The sequence below is a fragment of the Drosophila kikkawai genome, chromosome 3L, assembly GCF_030179895.1.
Source record: "Drosophila kikkawai strain 14028-0561.14 chromosome 3L, DkikHiC1v2, whole genome shotgun sequence".
NCBI lineage: Eukaryota > Metazoa > Arthropoda > Insecta > Diptera > Drosophilidae > Drosophila > Drosophila kikkawai.
In genome coordinates this window covers 14,726,450-14,745,565 of record NC_091730.1, presented here as the reverse complement: position 1 = coordinate 14,745,565, position 19,116 = coordinate 14,726,450, and the positions used below count along the sequence as shown (strand labels likewise).

Below are 19,116 nucleotides of genomic sequence, written 5' to 3'. Positions count from 1 at the left end.
TGAAGACTAAAATATGTTGGAAATTTTGAATTTCCTTAAACCTTGCTTGGGAAAAAGTCTCTGCATTTAAAGAAAACAAGCACTAGTGACGATAGTTGGTCACACTAACCCAGTTATCGATAGCGACAATCGGATGTTTTGACAGCTCTATCACGTAGACGCCGAAAACGCGCAATTTTTTCATCCGGCGGAATTTGCAAATGCGAATATTACTCTTTAACTGAGTTCAACTGGAGCATCTCAATAGCAGTTACCGTCAACGACTCCGGCAGCAAAATGTCAAGCTTTGTGCTGGATAAGGAGGCTTTCGTGCGCCGCGTTAAGCGCCTGTACACGGAATGGAAGGTGAGTTTGTCTGTCTGTCTGTCTGCCGGGCTTTTGTGTCTGCTTGCAGGAGCCGCCTCGAAAGCATGGAGAGCAGACTTTTACCTACAGCACAGATAAAGTGAATTAAGAATTATGATGAAATTAGGTAGTTTATTGTGAGAAAAACGCCCATGCAGCTGCCATGTTAGGTTAGGCGCGAAAGATTGCTATCAGTGTGGTGTGTCTATCAATACCATGAGATTCTACAGGGCTTGTCTGCGATTTTGCATTCTTTTTCAGGCTCCCAGCATCGGGCACGACGACGCCCTGAGCAATTTGGACTGCATCATGAGCGTGGTGGGCGCCGACGAGGATGTGATCTACTCCAAGTCCATGGCCCTCCAGCTCTGGCTCCTGGGCTACGAGCTAACGGACACGATCTCTGTGTTTGCCTCGGACGCGATCTACTTTCTGACCAGCAAGAAGAAGATTGAGTTCCTGAAGCAGACGCAAAATATCAGCGAGGAAGGCGTTCCAGAAATCAAGCTGCTAGTGAGGGACAGAGTAAGTTTTGTTGTTTCCCTCAAATGTGCTCTGAATCGCTGAATATGCTTTTTCCGCCCAACAGACGGACAAGGACAAGGGCAACTACGAGAAGCTGATCAAGGCCATACAGAACTCAAAGAAGGGCAAGCGTTTGGGCGTCTTTACCAAGGACGCCTATCCCGGGGAGTTCAGTGAGGCATGGAAGAAGTCACTGATGGACTCGAAGTTCGAGCACGTGGACATTAGCACAATCATTGCCTATTTGATGTGTCCCAAGGACGAGTCCGAGATAAACAACATACGCAAGGCCTCGCTGGTGTCCATGGACATCTTTAACAAGTATCTTAAAGATGAGATCATGGACATTATAGATTCAGATAAGGTAAGAGTTTGTGAGTTCTTATATCCTATATCCTATTCATCGATCAATTCTCCCCACTTTGCAGAAAGTCAAGCACACCAAGCTGTCGGATGGCTGCGAGTCGGCCATAACTGAAAAAAAATACACCAGCGGCTTGGATCCCCGATTGCTGGACATGGCCTATCCTCCCATCATTCAGTCGGGCGGTAACTACAGCCTCAAGTTCTCCGCCGCTGCCGATAAAAATGCCCTTCATTTCGGCGTGATTGTGTGCTCCTTGGGTGTCCGTTACAAGTCCTATTGCTCGAATATATCGCGCACCTTCTTGGTCAATCCCACCGAGGCCATGCAGGAGAATTACACGTTTCTGGTAAGCGTGCAGGAGGAGATACTCAAGCAGCTGGTGCCCAACACCAAGCTGTGCGAGGTCTATGAGAAGACTTTGGCGTACGTAAAGAAGGAAAAGCCCAGCATGGTCGATAATCTAACCAAAAGTTTCGGTTTCGCCATGGGCTTGGAGTTCCGGGAGAACTCCATAGTGGTTGGGCCCAAGTGCCAGGCGCTAATCAAGAAGAATATGGTGTTCAACCTCCACGTGGGCATCTCCAATTTAACGAATCCCGATGCCACCGACAAGGAGGGCAAGACCTATGCCCTTTTCATCGGCGACACTGTCCTAGTGGGCGAGCAATCGCCGGCCAGCGTGATGACCCCCTCCAAGAAGAAGATCAAGAACGTTGGCATATTTATCAAGGACGACAGCGACGAGGAGGAGGAGGATGTGGATGACAAGAAGGCAACCCAGGAGGATCAGAGCACAGAGATTCTGGGACGTAGCAAGCGGAATGCCGTGATGGACTCAAAGCTGCGCAACGAGATAAACACCGAGGAGAAGCGCAAGGAGCATCAGCGGGAGCTGGCCCAGCAGCTAAACGAGCGCGCCAAGGAGCGTCTGGCCAAGCAGGGGGACACCAAGGAAGCGGAAAAAGTGCGCAAGAACACCGTCTCGTACAAGTCCATGAGCCAGATGCCGCGGGAGCCTGAAGTCAAGGAGCTCAAACTGTATGTGGACAAGAAATACGAGACCGTCATCATGCCTGTGTTTGGCATCCAAGTGCCGTTTCACATTTCCACCATAAAAAACATCTCGCAGTCCGTGGAGGGCGAGTATACGTACTTGCGCATCAACTTTTTCCATCCAGGCGCCACAATGGGTCGCAACGAGGGCGGTTTATACCCACAACCGGAGGCCACATTCGTGAAGGAAGTGTAAGTATCCTTGGGGTTTGCATGTAAGAATATATAAATATATCCTTTATATTTCTATATTCCCCTTTCAGAACCTACCGCAGTTCCAATGTCAAGGAGCATGGTGAGGTGGCTGCACCATCGGCGAATCTTAACAACGCTTTCCGGCTGATCAAGGAGGTGCAGAAACGCTTCAAGACCCGCGAGGCGGAGGAGCGAGAAAAGGAGGATCTCGTAAAGCAGGACACACTCATTCAGTCGCAAAACAAGGGCAATCCCAAGCTCAAGGACCTCTACATTCGCCCCAATATCGTGACCAAACGGATGACGGGCAGCCTGGAGGCGCATACCAATGGCTTCCGTTACATCTCGGTGCGCGGCGACAAGGTCGATATCCTGTACAACAACATCAAGAGCGCCTTCTTCCAACCCTGCGACGGCGAGATGATCATCCTGCTGCACTTCCACCTCAAGTATGCCATTATGTTTGGCAAAAAGAAACACCTCGACGTGCAATTCTACACGGAGGTGGGCGAGATCACGACGGATTTGGGCAAGCATCAGCATATGCACGATCGCGACGATCTGGCAGCGGAACAGTCGGAGCGGGAGCTGCGGCACAAGCTCAAGACGGCCTTCAAGAGTTTCTGCGAGAAGGTGGAGGCGATGACCAAGTCGGTGGTGGAGTTTGATACTCCATTCCGCGAGTTAGGCTTCCCCGGCGCCCCCTTCCGCAGCACCGTCACCCTACAGCCGACCTCTGGCTCTCTGGTCAATCTCACCGAATGGCCGCCATTTGTCATCACGCTGGACGACGTCGAGCTGGTGCACTTTGAGCGCGTTCAGTTCCACCTGCGGAACTTTGACATGATCTTCGTGTTTAAGGAATACAACAAGAAGGTGGCCATGGTCAATGCCATTCCCATGAATATGCTGGATCACGTCAAGGAGTGGCTCAAGTAAGTCTTACTTTTTAAACCCTTAAAGAACCCGACTTGAACTGGGATATCCTTTGGCAGCTCCTGTGATATTCGCTACTCGGAGGGCGTCCAGTCGCTCAACTGGCAAAAGATTATGAAAACCATCACCGACGATCCCGAGGGATTCTTCGAGCAAGGCGGCTGGACCTTCTTGGACCCCGAATCGGGCAGCGAGGATGAGAACGAAACGGCCGAGTCCGAGGAGGATGAGGCCTACAATCCCACAGATGCCGAATCGGATGAGGAATCAGAGGAGGATTCCGAGTACTCGGAAGCCTCTGAAGATGAGAGCGACGAAAGCGATGGTAAAATGTCTACTAAACGTTTTAAATAATTAAAATTAAGGTGAAATATTAAATACTTTACAGATGATCTTGGCTCTGATGAGGAGTCCGGCAAGGATTGGTCCGATCTGGAGCGCGAGGCCGCCGAGGAGGATCGAAACCATGACTATGCCACCGATGACAAGCCACGCAATGGAAAGTTCGAACCCAAGAAGCACGGCAAGAGTTCAAAGCACAGGTAAGACAATCGTCCTTAGCTCTTAATTATATCCTCCGGGTTATATCTATATATCAAATCGTTCTTCACCACTTTTACAACCCCCCCAACAACAGTCGCCGCGAACGCGAGGAGCAGCGATCGTCGTCGTCGCACAGTAAAAAGCATAAGTCGAACTCCTCCTCCTCCTCTTCGCATTTAAAATCCTCCAGCTCCAAACATGGCAGCTCATCTAGGTTTGTTAATGAAAAAACCCTGCCAAAAACACACCTATAACAATATATTCCAAACATTCGGCCTAACGCAAGCGCCTTTCACAAGACATTTACATTTACATTCACAACAACCAACAAATCCTACACATTACAAATTTATTATTTATTTTCGGTTTAATTCTAAAAACCTGAAAATGGTTTTATTTTCGGTTTTACAAATTTATTGGCTATATATTTTTTATTATTTATTGTTTTTATTTGACTTTAAATGTACACCCCTGTAGGATTTGGTATCTAATTGGTTTTGGTTCCATAATCTCTCTCAAAACTCACACATTCTAGCTTGCTCCAAAATTTGTCTAACCAAAATCAACTTCTCTCAGGAGAGTAAAAATTCAGATTTAAAATAAAAAATCAATATGCTGTCTTTAAAGCCCATCGAAATCGTCCAAGGATAAGTACCACAACCGGGACAAGCATCATTCCTCCTCGTCGTCGGGACACAACAAGAGCAGCAGCAAGGACAAGGATCGCAAGCGTTCGCGGGACGATAGCCGCGACAATGGTCACAAATCGAAGAAATCGCGTCATTAGGAGGGGGGACTTTTGTCTCTCTCCCATCGAATTAAATATACAAATAAATTTTTTAACCTTCCTGTTATCAATGTCAGTCTGTTATGAGGTCCTCCCACACTCCATTCACCCTTCACCCTTCTCACACTTTGAAAGTTGTATTACAAATTAAATATAATACGCGATTATACATTTATGTAATAAACTAAGATATAAGAACTACATGAGCGACTGCTACTTGTTCCAGCTGCCGAGAAGGTGGCGATAGGCGTGCACTACCTCCTCATCCCCGCTGTCGTGACGACGCCGCCTCCGCCGGCTTCCACCTCTATGTGGTTGCTGCTCCTGCTGATGAGTGTGTGGACTTCCTGCGACGGCCGCCACGCTGCCCCGCCTCTTGTGGGCGTCGAACATGTTGCGAGTCTTATTGATCGGATAGCGCATCTTGTTCTTTAGCCAGGTGGTAAAGGCCCGTTCGTTGTCCTGCATCTTTTTGAGCTCTTGCTCGTTGCGATTGATGGTCTGCTCCATGGAGAAGCGCTGCTTGCGTCGCAGCTGCTGCTCCCGCCGCTGGAGCTGTTGGGCGCTCAGTCCGTACTCGGACATGTAGCCCGTGTAGCGGGGCAGCTTACCCTGCAGCGAGTGCCGGTGCTCGCAGCAGATCTTGTAGTTCATCCGAATGGAGGGAGAGGTCTGAGAGGTCGAGGCTGTGGCGGATGAAGGAGTGGGCGTGGGCTTAGACCGACGCCGAAAGCTAAAACTCCGGGAGGTGAAAAAGGACTTTGAAGTGGCCTTGGGGCATTCGGAGCAGGATTGCTGCTTAGCCAGCCTGGTCAAGTCCTCCGGCTCCTCCTTCTTGTAGTAAATGCTCTGCTCGTTGAGCTCAAAATTATCGGGTATGTAGCTAGCCACAATTATGGATAGATCATCCTCTTCATCGGGCTCGGGTGCAACGGCTGCAGCAGCTACTGGCAGCGGCTGAACAAAGGGTTCTTCTTCTGGGACCCCAACCCCCGTTAACCTGTCTATGGTGGCCTGCTCCTTGGGATCCAACGTCTTGTAGAGACTCTTGTACGCATCGCGAAGCTTCTGGCGGGCCTCGATTAGGGTGCGCTCCTCCTCTTCGCAGTCGGACTCGGTCAGCAGATTGGTGAGACTCTTCTGATCCGAATCATCCTGATCGAAGTTGGAGATCTGCCTTACTTGAAACGGTGCGGCAACGGAGGCATCTTTTACGTCATCCAGATCTGTTTCATCCACGCCGGAGAAATCGTCTTCATCTTCCTCCGGGATGGCGAGTGCCTCCTGGACAACAGGTGGCGGAGACACCTCGGTCAAGTCTAGAATTTCTTCGCAAATCTCCTCCTCAACCTCTTCCTCCACCGGCGAAGGAGGGGTCTCCTTCTCTACAATTTTGGAAGCCTCTGGAGATGTGACAGTCTCCTCTTCAGCGATGGTCTTTAGCTTGAGCTGCGTCAACTGCTGCAGCAGCTCATCCGGCGGACTGGGACTCTGGTCCTTTCCCGGCGGCCCTCCCGTTGGCTCGTAATCTTCCAGATTTAAGGCGAACTTTACTTTGGTCACCTTCCCATTGCCGTTGACACCAGCTCCAGCACCCGCACCCTCTTCCTCCAGCGCAAAGAGCTCCTTGTTGGCCTCCTTGATCCTGTCCACAATGTTGTACTCGTTGACCGGCTTCAGGACTGCGGAATAATCCATGAGTAGGGACATGCTGCTGCCATCAACTTGGAAGAATCGACTTACAATAGACCTCGGCGTCCTCTCCGTCCGACTCCGGCTCGCGTTCGCCCATCTCTGCCAGCTGCGGGCACATCGATTGTCTTCGAGTGCCGCGTTATTTTTAGACCAACGCGTTTTCGCGCTGCGATTTACGACGATTCACCAAGGGGATAGGGATGTGCCGAAACTTTCCATTTCGTGTTAGGCAGCTCTACCGCCCGCACCTATCCAAGTCTAATGAACTTGGACGGGAATGTGCACTCCAGACATTAGTGGCGGCTCCTCTGGGCCACCTCTGCACTCCACACCACTTCCTACTGCGGTTATGACTTTGCCGTCCATGGTTTCAATGGCGCCCGTTGCCAGGCCACTCAGATATCCCGTGTTTGATCGATGCCCGGTTGACAAATTGTCTCTCTCTTTAGACAAGTCGGAGGCGTGGACAATAGCGATGGTAGTGGGACACTTCTTTGATGGGTGTACCTTTTATTTTAGTTTAAATTAAGATTAAAACTTTAATCACGAAATAATATTTTTAATTATTAAATTATTGTATTATTATTTTCATTATTATTATATTGTTTTATATTAACTATTAAAAAAAGTTGTATTAAAAATATCATAGTTTGTATCTATTTTATTTTAAAACATGGCGAGTTAGACTTGATTGTTAATGCTGTTCAAGAATATATATAGTTTATAGGGTCCGAAATGACTTATTCACTGCCTTTCAAGCTTCTTAGTAAAAATTATGATACCCTCAAAGGAGTATTAAATCCCTTTTTATATGAATATCTACCCTTTTATACCCTTGCAGGGTATTATAATTTCAGTCAGAAGTTTGCAACGCAGTGAAGGAGACCTTTCCGACCCTATAAAGTATATATATTCTTGATCAGCATCAACAGCCGAGTCGATCTAGCCATGTCCGTCTGTCCGTCCGTTTCTACGCAAACTAGTCCCTCAGTTTTAAAGCTATCTGAATGAAACTTTGCATATAGTCTTCTATATACTCTCACTGCTATATATGTCGGAACGGGCCGGATCGGACGACTATATCATATAGCTCCCATACAAATGATCGATAAATTTTTAGAAAAAAAATTATAACTTAGCTGTTTTTCAACATTTTTGCACCATTTTTTAGATATGGCCATTTTATATTATCCGAAAAGTGCTTGTCAAACTGTAAAAGTTGAATCTCACTTGGACCAGTGCTTATCAAACTGTAATCTGAACTTCCGCCTAAAAGATGCCACGTTTTTAATAGAAAACCCCAAAAGTATGCTTTAATTTTTTAATAATGCTAATGAGCATCACAGATGCAAGTGAGCAAAATTTTTCATTCAATTTGGCCGCTTTCCAGACTGGGGTAACAGGCGAACAGAAACCAGCAGCAAGCAACTGAAAACTGGTATAAACTGTTATAAAAACTTTTGGGCAAATATAATAATTGGTATAAACTGTTATATTTCATTTTATGCATTTATACCTATTTGTTGCCGACAACAACAGCTTGATGGCAACAACAACCCCTTTACAACAACATCTCTGCAGCAGTCCATACAAATTTCTGAAATTTTCAATGCAAATTGCCCGTTTCCCAAATTGGGGTAACAGGCGAACAGAAACCAGCAGCAAGCAACTGAAAACTGGTATAAACTGTTATAAAAAGTCCAAGTTTCGAACCATTGATCTTGGAGTAAGCGAAGACTCAAACCTGATGTGACCATATTGTACATTTTTTGGCTAAAATGTGGCTTAAATGCACCTGGGCACACTGAATCTGACTTTGCATCAGTGATGCTCATCTATCTATTTTGTCCCAATAAAGAAATATAGCTAGATGGGCATCACTGCTATTACGCCTGATATATTGCCTCCCAATATTGCAAAATGCCTACATGAGCATCACTGATGCAAAGTCTGATTTTATAGCCTCCCAATATTGCAATATAGCCAGATGAGCATCACTGCCATTAAGCCCGATTTTATAGCCTCCCAATATTGCAATATAGCTAGATGAGCATCACTGATGCAGATGAGCATCACTGATGGAAGTGAGCATCACTGATGGAAGTGAGCATCACTGATGGAAGTGAGCATCACTGATGGAAGTGAGCATCACTGATGGAAGTGAGCATCACTGATGGAAGTGAGCATCACTGATGGAAGTGAGCATCACTGATGGAAGTGAGCATCACTGATGGAAGTGAGCATCACTGATGGAAGTGAGCATCACTGATGGAAGTGATCATCACTGATGGAAGTGAGCATCACTGATGGAAGTGAGCATCACTGATGGAGATGAGCATCACTGATGGAAGTGAGCATCACTGATGGAGATGAGCATCACTGATGCAAGTGAGCAAATTTTTTCATTCGATTTGGCCGCTTTCCAAACTGGGGTAACAGGCGAACAGAAACCAGCAGCAAGCAACTGAAAACTGGTATAAACTGTTATAAAAACATTTGGGCAAAAATAATAATTGGTATAAACTGTTATATTTCATTTTATGCATTTATACCTATTTGTTGCCGACAACAACAGCTTATGGCAACAACAACCTTTTTACAACAACATCCCTACAGCAGCCAATCCAAATTTCCGAACATTTCCATGCAAATTGCCCGTTTCCCAAATAGGGCTAACAGGCGAACAGAAATCAGCAGCAAGCAACTGAAAACTGGTATAAACTGTTATAAAAAGTCCAAGTTTCAAACCATTTCGGAGCCGGCGGAAGTAAGCAGAGACTCAAACCTTTTGAATCCAAATTTAGGTGTTATTTTACAACTGCACCTGGGCACACTGAAACTGATCGTCGTTAAATTCAAATTTGACAGTTAAATTCAAATTCAAATTTGGCAGTTAAAATATTTAAAAAAATTTTTTAAATTCTAAAAAAATTTTAAAAATCTAAAAAAAAGTTAAAATATTAGAAAAAAATTTTAAATCTAATTTGAGACATGAGCTTCTGGTATTTTATCAGAATTTTGGTATAAATTTTATGAAAATCGGACGACTATATCTTATAGCTGCCATAGGAACGAAAGGAAAGTAATAGACAAAATTATAACTTCGTTGTTTTTCAACGTATTTTCATTTACTTTAAGACATGAGCTTATTTCAGAATTTTGGTAACAATATTATGAAAATCGGACAACTATATCATATAGCTGCCATAGAAGCGATCCGTAGATGTAGAGAAAATGTAAAGCTGGGAATGTATAACTGTAACTTTCAAACTGTAAACATAATAAGTATAAGTAAAATGTTATGAAACTCTGTTTAGTGTCTGTTTTCGGCATTATAATTTATGATATAAATATGAAAACCAATCTGCAAGGGTATACAAACTTCGGCGTGCCGAAGTTAGCTTCCTTTCTTGTTATATGAATATTTTTTGGAAAAATCTAAGTTTAAAAATATCATAACTAAGCCAAAAAAGCATCAAATTTAATTCGGAAAGCTTTTCTGTGCTAGTTTTTTCTCGATTAACAAATCTGCTTACTAAATTTTAAATTTTAGGAAATCAAAATTTTGGTCCATTTTAAAGAATTTTAATGATGTAACCCCTTATCTAATTTTGAAAAAAAAAAATTGGAATTTTTTTTCTCTGCGAAATGTCTAGAAAGATTCGCCTGTTGATGCTGATCAAGAATATATATGATATATAGGGTCGGAAACGCCTCCTTCACTGCTTTAATAGCTTCTGACTCAAATCATAGCACTCTGCCAAGGTATAAATATAAAACTTGTGTACTTTCCAAAATATTAATAATAATGAAAAAGGTACTCTAGTTGTACACTGTACTGTACATGTACAAACTCCCCAAGAAGGATTTCCCACCTCTGACACTGGCTTGGAGTTGACACAAAAAAAAAACAAAAACATAGTTTGGCGATTAATTTCCATGCACTTTATTCCGTTTCCACACTTACTTCGCTAAGCACATTTAAAGCTTAATCCTGTCGAACCGAATCGAGTCGAATGGAGTCTCGAGGCAACAATTATTCAAATTCAATTCGAAATAAGTTCAAAGCTACAAAAATAATCGATTCGGGAGGCGCACAACACCAATATAATTAAACCTATTTAGCCATCGTTAACTTCGTATATTGAGCAAGTATGTATGCATGTATCTATCCTATTCCAATGCCGATTTGATTGTTTCTAACATTTCACTTCATCTCATTTGCATCGCCATTAGACCCGAAGGCAACCGAATCCATTTAACCTACGGTAGGAGTGGTTGGGAGCTGGAGATCTCGGCTGGCCCACAGTGCGTTCCGTGACTGATTGCTGGGCAAAGGTCAAGAGTGCCTTTTGTTGCTGGGAGGTTAATATAAATGAGATAGACTAAGGTCAGCCAGAAACTGGAACGTTATCGCAAACGACCCATAAACGATTATATTAATCTCTGGTATTATTGTAGGACATAAACAAATAATTATAGAAATTATAAGCCATTAAATGCCGACGTTATTACTTTAAGATTCCACAGCAATATATGCAATATATATCAGTGTTCCATCTCTCAGTTATAAAACGCACTGTGGTTCTTACGAGGATGAACCTGATAGTGAGGGAGATTCTGATACAATTCAATGGGCATGCCGCAAAACAAAAGATAAAACTTATCGCTGGCTTATTTTAGCTGCGTAAAGAAATTATATCACTTACCAGAAAAAAAGTTCTAAAAAAAAAAAAAAAGAAATCACGTTCGAAAAAGTCATAAAAAAACTGATAAAAATATTCACATTTTATCATATCAATATGATATAATATACAAAAATAAACCATATAAAAGGTTAACTTATCGAAGAAAAATAAAAACCAATGAAAATTTTCAAAAAATAATATTTTTAATTCGAATAAAAACCAACATGGGAAAATACATACAAAAGTCACAAAATTAAGGCTACGATTTAGGAAATTAGGAGTGTGTGTAAATTTCGGATATATAAAGACCTGTATTAGCTATTAATGTGTTTTTTAGGTAAATTTATTGTTTTTTTTTTTTTTTAGTTTTTGTTTTTCTTTTTTTTCATTTAATACAACCATATTCAGCATTTCTTAAAAAAGAAATTATACAAACACTAAGAACTAAACGGCAGATGAGGTGTGTGAGTGTGTGTGTGAGAGGTATGCAATGACTGTGTGAGATGTAATTTCATTAGAGGACGGTTTGGGTCGGGTATTGGGGGTTAGGTCAGCGGAAAAGAGACGCATCATCACTATCAATAGCTATAAAAAGAACGTATTGCAATATCGGCGCATCGTCTTACATCACTAAGTAGCTTGGTATTATCGAGAGTTGTCTCGTTACAATCGATTAGGTTTAACAATATATATAATCATAAAGTCTAGTTCTAGGTTTTCTTTTTTAAGGCGCATCCATGGACAGACGCTCACTAATCATATACATAGATTCGTGGGTGTTACTTTATTCTTTTTTGAGTTGGTTTTGAAAATCTTAAAACATTTTCGTTTCGTTTCGTTTTTTTGGTGCAATTAAATTTCAATAAATTACAATTACCATTTATGTTTAGTATATATACGTATGTCATAACTCTAGGCGCTCCCTCAACATGTTAGCATCATATACAAAGTCTTTCGTTTGTTTTTCTTTCTCTATTTTAAATAAATTTCGAGTACGTACGTATGAATCTTTTGCACTTACCATGGGTGTATAAAAGAAAATATTGTAAAATATATATATATATATATAATCGCATGTATAAATATATATGTATTGCTAAATTTCGATTTAAGGGAGAGGGGGCTGGCGTTTGTCTAAACGAAATTTCTTGTTGCTAAACACAAAAAGTACGTTACACAAAAACCGAGTTTCGAGTTTTCGGGGTTAATTACGTTTACAAATAGAAATCAAGTTGTTTATACAACATATATATAAACAAACATATAGATTATATTTAGGGATCAGCTCCACTCCTCCCCGCCTCGCAATCTTTCTCTATCCTGTACCCCCGTCTGCTTTCCAGCTCAACCAGTGAACTCGGCAGCAGCTGTACGCTTATGTGAAGAGCGGCAGGTGATAAAAGTCGAACCCTCGATATCCCTTGGCCGCCAGCCAAATGTAGACAACGTGATAGGCGCCGGGTATAAAGCAGATAAGTCCTGCAACGAAGAACACCACGCCCTGTGACGTATTTTGCGGATCGGCAATGGCGAAGGTGCCCATGACGAACAGGCCCGTGCCCACGACCAGGAGCGTAAAGGCGGCCAGCACTGTGCGCCAGTTTTCGCGCACCTTTGGGTGCCGCCAGCAGTATGTGTTGGTCTCCTCAGTGGGCAGGTTGCCGTACTCCTGGATGAGCGAATCGCTGTCCCGGGAGGTTGTGTCCTCGGCATACTTGTTGTAGCCCCTGAGGAAAATTAGAAACAGAAATTTAAGTTTATGTTAAAATTTAATTTAATTTATATAATGCCTTTTTATGACCTTTAAAGTGAGAGTTCACAAGGGATAAGATTTTATTGAAAACGCGTATTTTCTTACTTAAAATCTTAATCAAACACCCAAAGATATGATATTTAAACTGTAATAATTTAGGTGTAAATGGATATTTCATTAAACTATCATGATAGAAAGTGTAATTACTACTCTATTATAGTTTTCTGCTTGAGTTTCATTGTAATACCACTTGATATCCAGTGGAAATCGATACTCTGTCGAAGGGGCCAAAGCTGACAGCCTTTGACTAACTTTATGCAGCAACAAAGCTTATAATAATACGTTTTTCATTATAGATTTATATTATTATCATTATATTATCTTATCACAGATGGTAAGCTAATTTTTAGCTGGTTTGCATTGACTAGTTTTAAAGCTTTTGTAAATTTTGATCGTGGTTTCAAGACCAACTTCCGACTGTTGCCTTAATAAATGTGTTAAGTAATATCACGATCTATCCACATATAAATGCACCTTTGTTCCCGTTCCCATTTCCATTTCCGATTCCAATTAAGATTAGTTATCTGATTTAAATCATATAAAAGTGATACAAATTGTAGGTTTGCAGGGCCTGCCACCTTCGAAAAATCCAGTTTTCAAAGTTAGCTTTCCTTTTTCGCAAAAGTGGACTTTAGGACCGCTTATCGGGCATCAAAGCCTCGGAGGAGGGGTTATCACGGGGGTTGGATTGCCGCCAAAAGCAAGACGCAATCAATTTCGCGTTTACATTTACACATTTCGTTTATATTGGCGGCGGCAGCGGCAGCAACTGAAGACCGACAAGTGCAAGCCGCCGAGCCGATGAGCTGGTTGGGCTGCCGCCTGACTAACTGGTTCCAGCTGACCGCAGGCGAAGGCCACCTCCTCCGAGAGGCCCTTATGACGAAATTTATGCGCAATGATTTTCACAATTGAATGCCAAATTAGGCTTGGACGTCTGCATTTATAATCCCCATAATTACATCGTCGCTTGTTGTTGCTGCTTCAGCGACACGCCATGCATGGCTAATGGAGGAGCCCCGTCTAAGAAATGGACAAGGCATCCCAGCACGCACGCGCCGCTTGGCTAACTTATTCAGGTGCTTCCGGCGGGAATAAGGAAGTGCCAAGAGTGGAGGCGGTAGAGAACGGAGAACCGGGAACCCAGAACAGGGCGTGCACCGTGTAGACCAGCTGTCAAGCTCCAATATAAATAAACACAACAATAACCAGAAACGGGAACAAAGCCACAGACTCCTTGTTTGGCGGACAGCTCGTGAATCACAGAACGCTAAATGGAAAATGGTGCCAATAACAGCCCACGCAGGCAGCTCCGATCGAATCGAAGACCAGTTTTCTGTTTCTTTTTTATTTGTTGTTGTGATGGCCCCACTCACTTGGGATCCTGAATGCGAATGGAGACATCTTCGGTGGAGCGACCTTGCTTGCCGCCCCTCATGGGCGTGGATATCACTGTGGAGCCATAGACGCGTATCGCCTCGTCCGTCTCCTCCTCGAAGGCGTCGTGTATGGAGAAGCCCCGGGCCCCGTTGTTGTACATGTTTCTAGTGGTTCTTCCGCTGCTACTGCTAAGGCTGCTGCTGTTGTTTAATAATAAACGATATTGGGGCTGCCAACGTTGGCTGCTCGCCTTCGCCTCGCACTCAGCACTTAGCACTCTTTTGCGACGGAAATCGGGGAAAGTGCGGCTCCGTTCTAGCGCTGGCCCGTCTGCATGGTTGTGCACACCGATATCGGGATGTGTTATACCGTTTTTTGCTGACCGTAACCGTTGCAAAAGTGTTTTTCTTTTCACATTAAAAACGCGACACAAAAGACGAACAGCGGAAAGAAGCAGACAATAATAGTGTGACCAGATGAAAATTTGGCTCATGCCCTAGAAAATCTCATAAAGTGGAAACTAGTCTTCAAGGGGAAGAAAATACTAAAACGTTAAATGACGTTGCCAGATTCGTTCACATATTTCAAATTATATATCCCGCCATAAAAAATAACGTGTAGAAAATTCAAATGCATAAGATCGGAGATATAGATCTTTTAAATCATTTTATACAGCCAAATACAGTAGTATGGAATAGTATAACATTTATTAAAAGGATCTATTCTTGTGTCTTGTGTTGCAGAGTTTATTTTTATATGCCCAAGTATCATAAGTTCTAATTTCCTTATAAATAGCCAGTTACATGGATCTTGCAGTACTCGTATCCTCTACGAAATCCTACAATCACAGCACATGAGCGTGTAATACAGACATTTGACAACCAAATCGTCATCGCCGTCACTGCCCTTCGACGAATTGTGTTTGGCCAAGTCATTGTTATTGTAGCTGTACATCTGTTGATCAATTATTTCATCGGCCTCAGGCTGGAGACTGCTCTCAAGGCCCTTTGTCGACGCCTTATTTCGCTTGTTCTTGTGCATCATCTCGTTGCAGTTTCGCTGATGCACCATCTCGTCGATCCAATCAAAATCGGTGGAAATGCTTTCTATGGAGTTGATATCCTCATGTTAGAAAAAAATAATTATTAAGACGAAACTTAATTTTATAGCTCAAACTGATGACTACCTGATTGTTATTATGGTTCCTATTTTTATTCTTCTGTGGCGCCGATTCCTGAGAATGAGCCGAGTCCTGCGCTTCTTGTGCCATCGAAGTTTCCGCCGAGCTATTTAGCACCACATCCGTTTCTATAGCAGCTGCTGGAACTTTGGGCAAATCATCGGGACTTATAAAGTTGGGCTGCCACAAAAAACACCTCAAGTTAAAGACCTATATAGTGGGACTCTGTGCACACAACTTACAATGTCCTGTATCTCGGCGGTGGTGATGACAGTAGGCAAAGTCATGGCTCTAGTGGGTGCAATCTCCGGTAGAGAGGCCGTCGGTCTCAGGTTTGGAGAGTATGTGGTGACGGAGGTGACCTGCAGAGTGGCGGTCTCCGAAAGTTTGGTCAATGAACCATCAATGGACGAATCACGTTCGGTCAGTGAGCAAGTGGTCAGGCTCAGGGATGAGGGTCTGAAATAAACCAATTGTGTTATCGTCTTCTAAGTATTACAAATAGGCCGAGAACATTGGCATTTCGATTTTAGCCATAAATATTACGTTCTCCTCCCGTTTCTCAATTTCAGCAATTCTCCGGGAGCACCTTACTTACAAGTCATTAAGCTCGGACACCTCAGCTTTCCTTTGGGTCTTCGTAGAACTAATCTGATCCTTGGAATGAGACTTTCGGCCCGGTAGCCACAATATGCGCATTCCAGAGGATTTGCTTTTCTTCGTCGTGTTGGAAGCCATCTGAAAATGATTGACTTGTGTAGAATTTCACATTAAAATGGCACAAAATATACGTTCAGGGAATGTGTGTGACAGCAGTGGACTTGGTGGCTAATATTTATAATTGTAATAATGCAATCTGAGAAATTTAAGCTCGGGATAGTGCTGCCAAATAACAAATTGGGCTTTCCCCTAAAAAATCATGATAAGAGGAGATTTATCCTAAATAATCCAAGTGCCCCTGAATTCAAAAAATTAATTTATTTAAAACATAAAAAAGATGTAATATATCTTCGAGATCAAGAAAAATAGAGGGAGAAAACGTTTAGGTTTATCTGGCCCCTAAACTTTAACCTAGGACGTTAAAAAACACCTTAATCTAGGGAAAGCCCCTGGGAACACTGGCTGATGTGCCTCCAGTGTGACCGTTTTTAAAGCTAGTAAAAACATTTTTGGTATTTTTGGAAGGCTAAAATGCGGTAATTCTTTGTTGACATCTATTTAAAACACAAGAAACAATGTCTTTGTTTAAAAACAGTAAACGTTAGGTAATTAATAATTGTCGGAAGTGCTGATAGAGGGCTCCAGGATGTTTCTGGTGAGACAGTGTACCATCTAAACAAGAAATCCCATACTAATTGCTACTCTGAACCCCTCCAGTTCATTAGCCGACCCACTCGTACTCTGGGCTACCGGATGCGGGAGGTACGCGAGCGTCTGGGAGAGGATTTCACAGCAAAACTAGATGAACTGCACAGAAATAGCCTGCGCACCGGTCTAGTGTCCAAGCAGGAGCTGGAGGAAGCGTTCCGCAAGACGCGCGACATCGACCACAATCCGAATCGATTGAATCTAATCTGGCTGGTGGGCATCATCTTCTTCATTTTGGTGGCCACGCCGGTCTTTTACGAGACCATCTCGTTCTTGCTGGGAGTGCGCTGCTTCCTGCCCAACAACTATCTGGTGTGGGAGGCCACGCGACCGATCAGTGACTGTGAGTTTTGCAAGGGCGTGCGTGCGCCTCTGATCTTGGCCAATCTCACCCGGGAGGAGTTTGCCCCGCACGCCTACTCCTCGCTGCCGATCATCGTAAAGAAAGCGGTGGCCCATTGGCCGGCACAGAAGGATCTCAACTATGCCTACATCCGGGATCTGTACCAGAGTGTGCCGGGCGCCATTGAAGCGGACTGTCAATTCCAGCACTTCAATTCCGACCTCAAGTCGCTGCGGGATGTGTTTGCATTGTCCCCGGAAAGGTCGAATCTAAGCCAAGGAGCTCCCTGGTTTGTGGGCTGGAGTGTCTGCCAGCCGGCGGTGCTGGCTGAGCTCAGAAAGCTATATCCACGTCCCCACTTCTTGCCTGTAGATGCCGAAATGCCGCACACGGACTTCATATTGATGGGCTACGAACAGGGAGCTGTGATGCACGTAAGCTGAGGTAACAAATCGGTTCGGCTTGGACCTAATCTCTGGGTTTTCTCGCACCAGCTGGACTACATACCGCGACTGATGTGGCAGGCGCAGCTGAAGGGCAACAAGAGCTGGTTCCTGGCACCGGCCCCCGAGTGCGATCATCAGTGCCAGCCCTTCTCCTTCTACGTGGAGCCGGGCGATGCTGTCCTTGTGGACACACGCCTCTGGTATCATGCCAATACAATTCCAAAGGGTCAGTTCTCGCTGACCGTTCAGTCTGAGTACGGATGAATGCTGTTGTTTAATTTAAATGGTTAAGATAAACATAAAATAAATTAAACTCCCAGATGGCAATTTAAAATTTATATATTTTATATTATATTAATAAAATATTAAATTTTATAAAATAATTATTTTAAATACCGGATCGATAAATATACCAAAATATATAAAAATAATGCACAATTATTTAAATACTAGATCGATAAATATACCAAAACAAATAAAAAGTGTTGGAAATTGGCTCTTTCCAACACTGTCTGGCGCTTTTCGCATTCAAACAAAAACACAAAAAGGCAGCAAAAAGTAGTGCAAAATGGAAACTGAAGTGGATTTCGGCACCATAGCTTCAAAGTTATACCGAAACTACGGGCAGCATTTAAAGAATCTCAAGGATTGTTGCGTGTCCAAGACGGTGATGAAGCCACCGGCTTACTTCGGGAATCTGCAGCTGATGTTGGACGAGGAAACGGCTGCCATGTCGCCGCCCAACGACCTTGGGTCGGTGGCGGAGTACGCTGAGCTCTTCAAGACCCTGGAGGAGTATCCGGCCAATCTCCAGAAGATGCCCAAGAAGCGAGGCGAGTTGCAGCGGGTCAACTCCACGCTCCTGCGCGGTGCAGAAGTTTCGACTGCGGCTCTGGCGGATCAGTCGACGGCCATCAACACTTCCAACATCTCGCTGAGCATGACGCGGCTGGAGGAGCTGCCCAGTGCCGTGGAGGTGTACAAGGAATTCAGGGTCTTCCAGCGCAAGCTGGAGAAGATCTACGAGGAGATCGCCGCTCTGGACACCACGGAATCCATTTACAAACAAAAGCTGGTGCAGCTGCATGGCTTTGCCCAGCAGCTGGAGAAGCTTATGCCCACGGGAGGTGATGCTCCACCGGACGCCTTCTCAGCTGAACAGCAGGAGAAGCTGCTGGCTCTGGCGGCCAATATGGAGCAGCTAAACTATCTACGCTCTAATAGCCTGCCGCTGCCAAGTCCCAGCGAGCTAATGGCCAACGGGAGCGTGGCTGCGCGCCTCGAAATGTTCGTGGAGGTGCTTAGCTATGCCCTTATGCAAATCAGCAGCTACAACATGGTTTTGATTTGATTTAATTATTAATATATTATCGTTAGAATACAGAAATTTGGGAACAAAACGAACAATAATATGTGTATTTCCCCTTTTAAGCGTTGCAAACATTAAATTCT

At 43.8% G+C, this 19,116-nt stretch overlaps 6 protein-coding genes across 9 annotated transcripts; 3 read left to right on the top strand and 3 right to left on the bottom strand.

The window, feature by feature from the left end:
- The first annotated feature begins 134 nt into the window (after nucleotides 1–134).
- Nucleotides 135–4,952, top strand: dre4 (SPT16 homolog, facilitates chromatin remodeling subunit dre4). 2 transcript variants are annotated; one of them, XM_017167630.3, is made up of 9 exons: nucleotides 135–345; nucleotides 607–870; nucleotides 935–1,234; nucleotides 1,299–2,482; nucleotides 2,554–3,420; nucleotides 3,481–3,746; nucleotides 3,810–3,963; nucleotides 4,059–4,178; nucleotides 4,592–4,952. In XM_017167630.3, exons 1-9 carry the CDS (start codon nucleotides 277–279, stop codon nucleotides 4,749–4,751), a joined length of 3,384 nt encoding a protein of 1,127 aa, XP_017023119.1. In that variant the 5' UTR covers nucleotides 135–276; the 3' UTR covers nucleotides 4,752–4,952. The 2 variants fall into 2 exon arrangements, with proteins under 2 accessions (XP_017023119.1, XP_017023120.1); XM_017167631.3 differs by lacking the exon at nucleotides 4,059–4,178.
- Nucleotides 4,953–4,964: 12 nt separating this feature from the next.
- On the bottom strand, nucleotides 4,965–6,640 carry LOC108075265 (uncharacterized). The gene is made up of 2 exons (XM_017167632.2): nucleotides 6,495–6,640; nucleotides 4,965–6,433 (listed from the first exon to the last, which is right to left on the bottom strand). The coding sequence occupies exons 1-2, from the start codon at nucleotides 6,562–6,564 to the stop codon at nucleotides 4,965–4,967; spliced, it is 1,539 nt and encodes a 512-aa protein (XP_017023121.1). The 5' UTR covers nucleotides 6,565–6,640.
- Nucleotides 6,641–11,304: 4,664 nt separating this feature from the next.
- On the bottom strand, nucleotides 11,305–14,795 carry LOC108075300 (transmembrane protein 134). The gene is made up of 2 exons (XM_017167694.3): nucleotides 14,324–14,795; nucleotides 11,305–12,861 (listed from the first exon to the last, which is right to left on the bottom strand). The coding sequence occupies exons 1-2, from the start codon at nucleotides 14,485–14,487 to the stop codon at nucleotides 12,510–12,512; spliced, it is 516 nt and encodes a 171-aa protein (XP_017023183.1). The 5' UTR covers nucleotides 14,488–14,795; the 3' UTR covers nucleotides 11,305–12,509.
- Nucleotides 14,796–15,059: 264 nt separating this feature from the next.
- On the bottom strand, nucleotides 15,060–16,401 carry LOC108075135 (uncharacterized). 3 transcript variants are annotated; one of them, XM_070285673.1, is made up of 5 exons: nucleotides 16,299–16,401; nucleotides 16,106–16,245; nucleotides 15,750–15,966; nucleotides 15,511–15,687; nucleotides 15,060–15,449 (listed from the first exon to the last, which is right to left on the bottom strand). In XM_070285673.1, the coding sequence occupies exons 2-5, from the start codon at nucleotides 16,243–16,245 to the stop codon at nucleotides 15,156–15,158; spliced, it is 828 nt and encodes a 275-aa protein (XP_070141774.1). In that variant the 5' UTR covers nucleotides 16,299–16,401; the 3' UTR covers nucleotides 15,060–15,155. The 3 variants fall into 3 exon arrangements, with proteins under 3 accessions (XP_070141774.1, XP_070141773.1, XP_017022908.1); XM_070285672.1 differs by having other exon boundaries at nucleotides 15,514–15,687; nucleotides 16,106–16,387; XM_017167419.3 differs by having other exon boundaries at nucleotides 15,235–15,433; nucleotides 15,514–15,687; nucleotides 16,106–16,385.
- Nucleotides 16,402–16,674: 273 nt separating this feature from the next.
- LOC108075091 (uncharacterized) lies at nucleotides 16,675–17,998 on the top strand. Its single transcript, XM_017167373.3, has 3 exons — nucleotides 16,675–16,822; nucleotides 16,885–17,652; nucleotides 17,713–17,998. The coding sequence occupies exons 1-3, from the start codon at nucleotides 16,814–16,816 to the stop codon at nucleotides 17,926–17,928; spliced, it is 993 nt and encodes a 330-aa protein (XP_017022862.1). The 5' UTR covers nucleotides 16,675–16,813; the 3' UTR covers nucleotides 17,929–17,998.
- A 178-nt stretch (nucleotides 17,999–18,176) lies between these two features.
- msd5 (mitotic spindle density 5) lies at nucleotides 18,177–19,064 on the top strand. The gene has a single exon (XM_017167348.2). The coding sequence runs from the start codon at nucleotides 18,233–18,235 to the stop codon at nucleotides 19,013–19,015; it is 783 nt and encodes a 260-aa protein (XP_017022837.1). The 5' UTR covers nucleotides 18,177–18,232; the 3' UTR covers nucleotides 19,016–19,064.
- The last annotated feature ends 52 nt before the right edge of the window (nucleotides 19,065–19,116 follow it).

Excerpts from the sequence above, each read along its gene's own strand:
- dre4 (XM_017167630.3), top strand. The coding sequence starts at position 277 with ATGTCAAGCTTTGTGCTGGATAAGGAGGCTTTCGTGCGCCGCGTTAAG. Across the intron at positions 3,421-3,480 it reads CACGTCAAGGAGTGGCTCAA|CTCCTGTGATATTCGCTACT; the intron begins GTAAGTCTTACT and ends ATCCTTTGGCAG. Across the intron at positions 3,964-4,058 it reads GGCAAGAGTTCAAAGCACAG|TCGCCGCGAACGCGAGGAGC; the intron begins GTAAGACAATCG and ends CCCCAACAACAG.
- LOC108075265 (XM_017167632.2), bottom strand. The coding sequence starts at position 6,564 with ATGTGCCCGCAGCTGGCAGAGATGGGCGAACGCGAGCCGGAGTCGGAC. Across the intron at positions 6,434-6,494 it reads AGAGGACGCCGAGGTCTATT|TCCTGAAGCCGGTCAACGAG; the intron begins GTAAGTCGATTC and ends ATTATTCCGCAG.
- LOC108075300 (XM_017167694.3), bottom strand. The coding sequence starts at position 14,487 with ATGTACAACAACGGGGCCCGGGGCTTCTCCATACACGACGCCTTCGAG. Across the intron at positions 12,862-14,323 it reads ATTCGCATTCAGGATCCCAA|GGGCTACAACAAGTATGCCG; the intron begins GTGAGTGGGGCC and ends AATTTTCCTCAG.
- LOC108075135 (XM_070285673.1), bottom strand. The coding sequence starts at position 16,245 with ATGGCTTCCAACACGACGAAGAAAAGCAAATCCTCTGGAATGCGCATA. Across the intron at positions 15,967-16,105 it reads GTGTCCGAGCTTAATGACTT|ACCCTCATCCCTGAGCCTGA; the intron begins GTAAGTAAGGTG and ends GGTTTATTTCAG. Across the intron at positions 15,688-15,749 it reads CCGCCGAGATACAGGACATT|CCCAACTTTATAAGTCCCGA; the intron begins GTAAGTTGTGTG and ends TTTTTGTGGCAG.
- LOC108075091 (XM_017167373.3), top strand. Across the intron at positions 17,653-17,712 it reads AACAGGGAGCTGTGATGCAC|CTGGACTACATACCGCGACT; the intron begins GTAAGCTGAGGT and ends TTCTCGCACCAG.
- msd5 (XM_017167348.2), top strand. The coding sequence starts at position 18,233 with ATGGAAACTGAAGTGGATTTCGGCACCATAGCTTCAAAGTTATACCGA.